The sequence below is a fragment of the Vombatus ursinus genome, unplaced genomic scaffold (assembly GCF_900497805.2).
Source record: "Vombatus ursinus unplaced genomic scaffold, bare-nosed wombat genome assembly UNPS02012709.1, whole genome shotgun sequence".
NCBI classification, from domain to species: domain Eukaryota; kingdom Metazoa; phylum Chordata; class Mammalia; order Diprotodontia; family Vombatidae; genus Vombatus; species Vombatus ursinus.
Window position 1 is genome coordinate 1,275,551 of NW_020952487.1, and position 10,158 is coordinate 1,285,708.

General features: G+C 42.4%; 1 protein-coding gene across 1 annotated transcript; it reads left to right on the forward strand.

Annotated features, from left to right (window-relative positions):
* Positions 1-6,243: 6,243 nt before the first annotated feature.
* Positions 6,244-7,248, forward strand: NEUROD4 (neuronal differentiation 4). The gene has a single exon (XM_027858049.1). The coding sequence runs from the start codon at positions 6,244-6,246 to the stop codon at positions 7,246-7,248; it is 1,005 nt and encodes a 334-aa protein (XP_027713850.1).
* Positions 7,249-10,158: the final 2,910 nt, after the last annotated feature.

The following is a 10,158-nucleotide window of genomic DNA, read 5'->3' on the forward strand; positions in this document are numbered from 1 at the left end:
GGCAGTAACAGGCATGGAATCTGAGCAAAATCCCTGTGACCATAGGACCAGTAGTGGTGTTTCCATTTTAATGTGCCCGTCCAAGGTCACCCAGAAAGTTAGTGGAGTCTACTGATTCTCAGATCAGTGCTCTTGCCACCACACCAGGGTTTTTTAACTTGGGTCTGTGAACTTCAGAAAAACAAATATTTTTATAACTATCTCAGTAGAATTGGTTTCCTTCCTAATCCTGCATATTTTATTTTATGCATTTAAAAACACGATTCTGTGAAGAAGTTCAGAGGCATCACCAGACTGACTGCCAAAGAGGTCCAAGACCCACAGAAAGATTAAGAATTTTTGCTCTACATCATAAATGCTGCCTTCCCTTAGGAAGTGTTATAAGCAAAAAAAAAAAAAAAAAAAAAGCCAGACACTGGTTTTCTCAGTAAGGAGACTGAAAAAATAAAATAATAGAAGAGAAGCAAATACTCAAGAATATGCCAGAGGTACTAGGTAGAGCTTCCAATGGTTCAGGACATTGCTGCTTCCTCCAAAAGTTAAAAAAAAAAAAAAAACCCTGCAGATTTTTCTCAAACACCATGTGGAAAAACCCACATTCACTTTGCCAATTCGATAAGCATTTATTACGCCCCTGCTATGTGCAAAACGATTTCCTGGGCATACAAAGATGAAAACAAAAATGGTCCCTTACTTCAGGAGGTTGTAATTTATTGGAGGGAAGAAGACAAATATACACATTAGTGTTATGCAAGGTAGCATAGGATAGTGGCAAATGTGAAGGCACGATAAAATGCTTGAAGAAAAATTGGGAAGAGACCAATACCTTCTAATGAGCAAAGGCTTCATGGAAGAAGTGTAGCCTGGATTGCAAAGAGAATTTCTAAAGGCAGAAGTGAGAATGGGTGGGGGAAAGGGAAAGCCTGCTTTGATGCATTGAGGCAGAAGAGAGAAGGTGCTTGGAAAACTGTGAACTTTGAAAACTTGTGCCTGGAGTACAAACTGAGTGAAAGGTATTAGAATGAAATCAGTGAGAGAGGTAGACTGGAGCCAGGTTGTGGGAGGAAGGGTGACTGGAGTGCCAGGTTAAGGAGTTTATATTTTTATGAAGATAACTAGGTGGTGAAGTGGAAAAAGATGTTGGAGTCTGGAAGAACTAAGTTCAAATCTAACCTCAGGCACTTGACCCTAGGTAAGTCACTTAAACTTTCTCAGCCACAGGTTTTTTTTTGTTTCTGTTTTTGGTGAGGTAATGGGGTTAATTGACTTGCCTAGGGTCACAGCTAATAAGTATCATGTGTCTGAGGCCAGATTTGAACTCAGGTCCTCCTGAATCCAGGACAGGTGCTCTATCCACTGAGCCACCTAGCTCCCCCCCCCCCCACAGTTTCTTTATCTATGAGATGGAAATAATAATAACACCTATGTCACAGGGTTATTGTGAGGATCAAATGAGATAACAAGAAAGCATTTACAAATCTTAAAGTGCTACATAAATGTTTCTTCTTCCTCTTCTCCTCCTCCTCCTCCTCTTCCTCCTCTTCCCTCTTCCTTCTTTTCCTCCTCCTCCTCCTCCTCCATCTGTCTCCTCCTTCTCCTCCTTCTTCTCCTCCTCCTTCTATAGATAAAAGGAACCACTGAGGATTTTTTTGGTAGGAAAATAATGTTGTCAGACCCATGCATTAAGAAAATTATGTTGGCAGCCATGTGAAGAATAGAGTAGAAAGGAGAGAGAGTAGAGATAAGGCCAGTAGTTAGGCATAATGAGGATGTGAGCTTTCTCTGTAGACTTGAAAGCAATCTCTTCTGGCCAGGAGAAGAATGGGGTCATTTGTTCTGGTGGTCCAGCCCCTTTGGGATGACTCTTGGAGCCATTTGGGGTTGGGGGGCCCAGAATGCTTAGCACTAAAATGCCATAGTACTTTACAGTGGCCCTATGTTACTAATATGCAGCTGATATCTCAGTAGGTAGAGCACTGGGCCTGGAGTCAGAAAGACCTGACTTCAAATCCAGCCTTAGACATTTCCTAGCTGTGTGACCTTGGGCAAGTCCTTAACTTCTGTTTGCCTGACAAAAGAATCCCCTGGATCCACTGGAGAAGGAAATGGCAAACCACTCCACTTGCTCCATGGCTATAGGCCATGGGATCGTGAAGATTTGGACACTACTGAAGACAGAACAACAAAAAAATATGTTGCTAAGGTGCTATTGGCCCCTTGCCTAGACTGTTGGAAGAGGGCCTGGCTGGAGGACCAGAAGGTTATCCTTTCCCAGATCTCCCATCCACTTCTCTTTGCTATAGCCCACATCAGACGGCCTTCTGACTATGCCCAAAGATAATCTTAGAGAAAGTTTATAGTCACAGCTTGTGGAGAAACTATCTCTAAATACCTCTGGAAAAGAAAGTGAGTGAACAAGTATTTATTAAGGGTTTAAGATATACCAGACACTGTTAAGTGTCAGAAATGCAAATGCAAGCTGAAAGAAAGATAGTCCCTGACTTCAAGGGGCTTATACTCTAAAGACGAAAAAGAGCATGCATTCCTATCCTAATGATCCCAGTGCATGGCTAGGGGACTGATGTCAAACCTGGGTAGGAAGGCAGGGAGGGAAAGACTAACTCAGAGCTAAAGTATTTTGATGAAAGTAGGAGAACCTGAGTAAGGTAAGGTTCTTATCTTCCATAGTATCTCCCTTTTCCCCTCTTGGTATCTGTGTGAGGCCTTCAGTGAGGAGGATGAATTAGAGAATACAAAAGAGGAGGAAGCAAGGTATAGAAAGATGAAGACAATGAATGGTGACGGCAAAGAGGTCCTCTGCAGGTGACACCTGGGACCATTGACCCAGTTCTCCCTTTCTGCACCTCCAGTAGTCAATGGTTCTTTTTATTTTTCCCAACACCTGTATCCAGAGGTAGCATGGCATCCTTTCCCTGCCATACTAAGTCCTCTTTGGTTCCCGAGATAACCTTGCCTTTTAGAGGTCCATGTCACTTTAACAGAAAGTTAATTAGGGCTTTTACCTTCCCCCTGGATATCTGCTGGAGTTAACTGTGCAGCTCAGCAAACCAGCTCCATCATCCATATTAAACATGGGATTTTCTGACTTGAACTGGGCAGCCAGTTGATCAATAGGTTCCAACGTGTGTTTTCAATAAAGCTGCTTACCCAGGAACTCTTATTAAATGAGTAAGTCAAGCTGACATGATTTCCGTGCTGATTAACATGAAACCTAGGCTGTTTTTGCAGCTTGGTGACATTAATTATTCATAGGAGGTAAATGAGGTTACAGGGAGAAAAAAAAGCTCTGATTACCAGGTACCAGGGCAAAAATATAGGAGGGGGTGGGTGTAGATGTGTGTGTGTGTGTGTGTGTGTGTGTGTGTGTGTGTGTGTGTGTATGTGTATTAGGGGAAGCAAAACAGCTAAAGTCCCAGCATTCTCTGATTTTAGCTTCAATGATGAAGCTTACATGGTCTCTTTTTTCTTAAATCCACAGAAGAAGGGGATGGGGAAGCAAGGGGAAAGAGGAGGTGATTTCCCAGACTGCGTGCCCAATTGTCTTCTCCCAAGACCACACAGAGCAAGGTTCATCAGAACTCTTTATCTGGGAGACTGTACTCTTGTGATTCCTGTACTGACCTCCAAAGCAAAATAGGCTCCTCTAGGTCAGACAGAAAAATGCAGTCCAAGCCATCAGGCTTTTTTCTGTTAGTTTCACAATTGGTTTGCGACTTACCACTTAATAAGTTAATAATAATTTCTGTTAGACCAGTAGTTAAATGAGGTTGCTTACTTCCTAAGTATCTTCTAAGGGTGGTCAGGCAAGCAAAGAGGCTTCAGAATGAAGAATTACATAAGCAAAAGCACTATACTGAGAAAGTTGGCCTTGAGGTGATGAAGACTTGAGATCAAATGCTGCCTTTGACTCTTAAGTGGCTGTGTGACCCTGGGCTGTGGGACACTTTATCCCAAGAGCTTCAGTCAAATCTCTAAGACTATAAGTTGCAAAGAAAGTGCTGACTTGCACTGGTAGAGAGACTTTCCTTGCTTGGGAGTTCCTAGACCGTTAAAATGTCAAGTCCAGTCTGTATCCTTAATAGGAATAACAATTTACATTTGTAATTCATCTTATATTTAACAGATAACTTTATTTCCTTTACCTAATTTGGTCAGCACAATAACCCAGTGAGGTGGAGAAGGGGAGGGAAAGGAGTAGAGATTAAGCGTTTATTAAGTGCCCACTGTGTTCCAGGTGCTGTGTTAAGTGCTTTCCAAATGTTATGTCATGTGATCCTCACAATGATGACCCTGTGAGATTAATGCTTTTATTGTTCCCATTTTACAGTTGAAGATACTGAGACAGACAAAAGTTAAACGACTTACCCAGGGTTGCACAGCTAACAAGTGTCTGAAGCTGAATTTGAACTCAGGACTTCCTGATTTTAGGCCTGGCGCTCTATGCATTGTGTTATTTAGCGGCCTGTAAAGGTTGCTAAAGAAGTTATTATTATATTATATGGTGGCAGAGCAGATAGAACAGTAGATTTAGAGTCATGTCAACAAGCACTTTTTAAAGGTATTGTGCTAAGCACTAAGTGTGCAAAAAAAGAGACAGCTAGGTGGCACAGTGGATAGAGTACCAGGCCTGGAGTCAGGAAGATCTGAGTTCAAATCCTACCTCAGACATTTACTAGCTGTGTGACCCTGGGCAAGTCACTTCACCCTTTTTGCTTCAGTTTCCTGATCTGCAAAATAAGTTGGAGAAGAAAATGGCAAACCACTCCATTATCTTAGAATGCCTCAAACAATTCAGGAAGAGTTAGACATGACGGAAATGACTGAACAAGAACAAATACAAAGAAAAGTAAAGACAGCCCCTACCAAGGAAGAACTTGCAATCTAATGCAAACAGCTCTGTACAAACAAGATGCATGCAGGATACACTAGGGATTCTCTAAGGAGAAAACACTAGCATTATGGCGCATTGGGGAAAAAAAAGAAAAGGCTTATTGCAAAACTGAGATTTTAAGGAAGTACCCAGACAGAGGAGTTGAGAAAGGAGAGGATTCCAAGCACAGGAAAGAATCAGTGAAAAGGCATGGAGTCAAGGATGCAATGTCTCAAATAAGAAAAAAAAAAAGAGGCCAGTGTCACTAGATCTAAAATATAGGAAGGAAGTGAAGTAGAAGAAGGAGAGACCTACAGGTAATGGTTACCATCCAGCCTACCCTCTGCCTCCTTGGAGCATGCTGGTGGCTAAGGCCAGTACTGTAGCATGTCAATAGGGAGAGAAATGTCCTTTCCTTCAGGAAGGACTGGGTTCAAATCTTGCATGAACACCTAGTGACTATGTGACACTAAGCAAGTCATTTAAAGTCTCTGAGCCTCAGTTTCTTCATCTATAAAATGGATATAATAACAACACCTACTTCACAGGATTGCTGCATCGAATGAGATAATGCATATAAAGCACTTTGCAGACCTTTAAGTGTTATATTATTTTATTATTTTTATACTAATTTTGAAGATGGAAAAACTAAGGATCACGGAAAGTAAGTAATATGTCTATGTCACAAACAGCAGAGCTAGGATTCTAACCCAGGGCTAATGTTTTCATGGCTAGTCTTACTTACCCAAGCTTTTTAAAAGATAAGAAAGACTCTCTTGGCAATAAAGGAGCTAAATTACTGGAACGGATGACCAAGGGAAATTGCAAAATCCCTTTCTGGAGGTTCTTATAAATCAGTGAAGTTCTTGTCTGTTGAGGGTTGGTTGCACTCTTTTCTTGTGGTAGGTAGAGGGACAAAACAACTTTTCTAACATTTCTGTTCCCCCCCCCTTTTTTTTTTTTTTGCTTAGGCAGTTGGGGTTAAGCGACTTGCCCAGTGTCCCCCAGCTAGTAAGTATCAAGTGTTTGGTCTGAGGTCAGATTTGAACTCAGGTCCTCCTGACTTCAGGGCTGGCGCTCTATCCACTATGCCACCTAGCTGCCCCTTTGTGCTCTTCTTTTGACAATCTATTCCTCCTGTAAAAAAGCACAATGGATAGAGCGCTGGCCCTGGATTCAGGAGGACCTGAGTTCAGATCCAGCCTCAGACACATAACAGTTCTTAGTTGTGTGACCCTGGGCAAGTCACTTAACCCTATTGCCTACCCCCCCCCAAAAAGTTTAGACTTAGAAGAATAAAGCAGTTAGCTAGATATTAACCCTCACTCTTCCCTTCGTTTCAGAGCCTAGAGATGTCCAAAACATATGTGAAACCCAAAGAGATGGTGGAACTGGCCAGCGCCCCATCCTGGATGGACAAAGCCCTGAACTCCCAGGACGAGATAAAGGAGGAGAATGAAAGACAAGACAACTATAGGATGCTGAGTGGCTTGGCCGAAGAGCATGACAGCATTGAAGAGGAAGAGGGGGAGGAAGAAGAGGAGGAGAATGGAGAGAAGCCCAAGAGGAGGGGTCCAAAGAAGAAGAAGATGACCAAAGCACGACTGGAAAGATTCAGGGCCCGAAGGGTGAAAGCTAATGCCAGGGAGCGGACTCGGATGCATGGTTTGAATGATGCTTTAGATAACCTGAGGAGAGTCATGCCATGCTACTCCAAAACCCAAAAGCTCTCCAAGATTGAGACACTGAGACTGGCCAGAAACTACATTTGGGCCTTGTCGGAAGTGCTTGAGACTGGCCAGACGCCCGAAGGGAAGGGTTTTGTGGACATGCTTTGTAAAGGGCTCTCCCAGCCTACAAGCAACCTGGTGGCCGGATGCCTCCAGCTGGGACCACAGTCTCTCTTCCTGGAGAAGCATGAGGAGAAGGCTGCTATTCATGATTCCACCATCCCCAGTCACAGTTTCAGCTATCAGTCTCCAGGGCTCCCCAGCCCACCGTATGGCCACATGGAGACGCATCTTCTCCACCTTAAGCCACCTACTTTCAAGAGTTTGGGGGAGTCATCCTTTGGTGGTCACCCACCTGACTGTACCACCCCACCCTATGAAGGTCCCCTTACTCCACCCCTGAGCATTAGTGGTAACTTCTCCTTAAAGCAAGATGGCTCTCCAGACCTAGATAAATCATATAGCTTCATGCCTCACTACCCCACTGTAAGTCTGAGTGGGGGACATGGGCACTCAGCTCATTTTCAGACAGCTACTCCCCGATATGAGATTCCCCTTGACGTGTCCTATGACCCATACCCACATCATGGAGTAGGGGCCCAACTCAATGCCATCTTCAATGATTAATTGTATGGCACCTGCCCCAGAACTCCCAACCTCAGAGAAGCCCAGGTATGATGTGGTGATATTTCTTTGTTTTTGTGGGAGTTTCATAAGCTTTAAAGTTGTCATCTTTCAGTAACTTAGACTGTGTAATACATGGTCTCAACTCTTTGGGGCATCACTATCCTCTAAGACTCTTTTTTTAACCATCCATTTCCAAAAACTCTTGACAGTGTGTTGATCTACTGATTTAACTTGTAGCTGATAGTAGAAGGCGCTGTGTGCTTTTCTCCTCAGGATTTGGTGGAAAATCTCTGCAAAATTACTGTACCCAGGACAAGACAAGCAATAAAATAAAATAAATTAAGATCATGAGTGGAATAACCAAAGGAAGCCACCAATTTGGTGTGACAGAAGTTGCTTCTGATTATCAAAGAGATTAAAGCCTTGGTTTAGACATAGATTTCACAAATGTTTCCTTTTTCAGAAGTCTTCAAGGAAATTTGCGATAGGCAGATGCCTCATATTGTTTGCCTTCCTGGAGAACCTGGAAGGGGTATGTCTGTGTGTGTAGGGGTGTGATTCTCTCATGACCTGACTCTGATTAATAAGGAGGACTACGATCTGAATATTTTAGTTCCGGGAGTTGGCAGTCCAGGAATGGGCATTCCCATGCCAATTGGCATGTCAGCACTTTTCTTTCAACACTGGAGCTGAAATAAGGAATTCTGAGAAGATCATCCAATCCTTAAACCTCTTGGACAAAGAGGACCTAAAGAAGTCATCTTCCCTCCCTCCAGACATCTATAGAGATCTGATGGACTTAGGGACCAACAAAGCATCCTGATGGGAGCAATTAAACAGCCACCATCAGCCCTCTTTCCCACTCTAGGATTCCTGCCTGTCAGCTCTCTTCATAACGTACCAGCAGATCATTGAGTTCTCCAGGGGAAAGTGCATTTCATTTGACTTAAGTAAACCATATAGAAACCACTGACATTAGTTCCTTCAGCCATCATTTCCCAGTACAACACAAAACATTTCCTAGGTGCCCCATGTGTGTTTTCCCAAGGAAAATACTTCCCATTGCCTCTCCACCCAACTCCATTCTACTAGGCATTACTTTTAATTTCCAGAACAGAATAAAGTGAATTGAAGATCATGCTAATGCATATGCTGATTTACAGCTTGGATGGTAGAATTAGAGTGAAATTCAAGACCAGTCAATGGGTTCTTCTATTCTGAAACTTTACTTCATACCTCCATGTGAACAGTTTACTTCCGTATTCCCCACAATTCCTTGTCATCTCCATCTTTATTAGTCCATCTGAAATGGCTTTTCTCCCAAGACCCAAGAACTGAGGAGAACTTCTTTACTAGTCTAATCCAAGCTGCCAAGGGCCAAATACACTTTGTCTGTAAAACAAGAGTTCATGGTGTGGAGGTGCTAACCTTTCAGAAGCATGGGGCACCAACAAACACCAGTCACCAACCATCATGAGAAAGGAGGACCTGGCTCACCAATCGGACCAGTATGTGTGAGTGAGGTCGGACTGATGTGCATTCTATTTCCCAAAGGCCACATTTAAAAAAAAAAAGCAAAACAAATAACACCTGCTGAAGTATATGTACCTTACCTGTTTTTCTCATTTACTTATTTCCTTGTAAGCTTAAATTATTATTTTTTTCAGCTTTGTGTAAAATGTGGAATGTGTTCCTTATGTGTTCCCTGGAGCTGCAAATACCCTTTAAGGCAGCCTTGCAGAAAAAGACCAGCCCAACATCATTCTATTAGCCCAGAAGGGAAGAAGTAAAGTGAGTGGCATATGGTGCCCCCACTTGTCATAGATTGTTGCTTAGGATCTTAATGCATTTCAGCACTAGAAGGGACCTCAGGGGTCATTTTTTCTAACCTATAGCCAAAACATGAAACCTGATTATAACATCCCTGAAAATGTTCACTTGAAGGCCTTGAGTGATTAAAAACTCACGACCTCCCATGGCAGTCTATGTCATTTGGGGTAGTATCTATTTGCTAGAATATTTTCCTCATATTGATTGAAAATCTGCCTCCTTGTACCTTTCACCCATTGCTTCTTATTCTGCCCTCTGTATTCAGGTAAAACAAGTTTAATCTTATTTCCACATAACAGTCCTTCAGATATTTGAAGACCACTATCATGTCCACCATTGTCTTTTCTCGTTGTCCCAGATGAGTGTATGAATATTGCTCTAAAAAGTTGGCTACATTTGTGTTTAGGTTTATATATAATGTGTAATGTTCTGGATATTTATTAGATATTATTTATTTAATTTATTATTCCCTTTCCTCTTGTGCCCATTTTTTGGATTCTGCAAGTGTGGCATTCAGTGCCAATCAACAGAGTAGCTGGGACCTTAGCTGGAAGATGGCTCTTGACCTTAGTAGGGTGATCCTGGGTTGGGGGTGGGAGGGATTGTCAGGTAATGCCAAATTTCCCACTCCAAGCTATTTTTTAATACAAAGAAGCAATAATGTGAATGGCTATGCAAGCTAATTGTTTTCTTGTGTTTTCCTACTAAGAAGAGCCATATATATTTTTGGAATTTGTTTTCACATGCTAGTGGGCCAGGACCAGTGTCCTCTGCCCGGTGATTCTGCACAGGGATTTTGTAGAAAATTTGAATTTGGATAATGTCATAGAGTATAGATGTTCCCTGTTACAACACCCATGAGAGGTATCTTACTCTTTTGAAGAGTCCTTCTGGGTATCAAAAGCCAATGTTTGACCCCTTTGATAATATGAATAAAGGTGTGAATCTTGTTAAATGTGGTTTGTCAGTTTGTGAATCTTCTTTCTCTCCCTCCTTCCCTCCACTCCTCCTTTTTCCCTCCCTCCTTCTTTTCTCTTTCTTTCTTTCTTTCTTTCTTTCTTTCTTTCTTTCTTTCTTTCT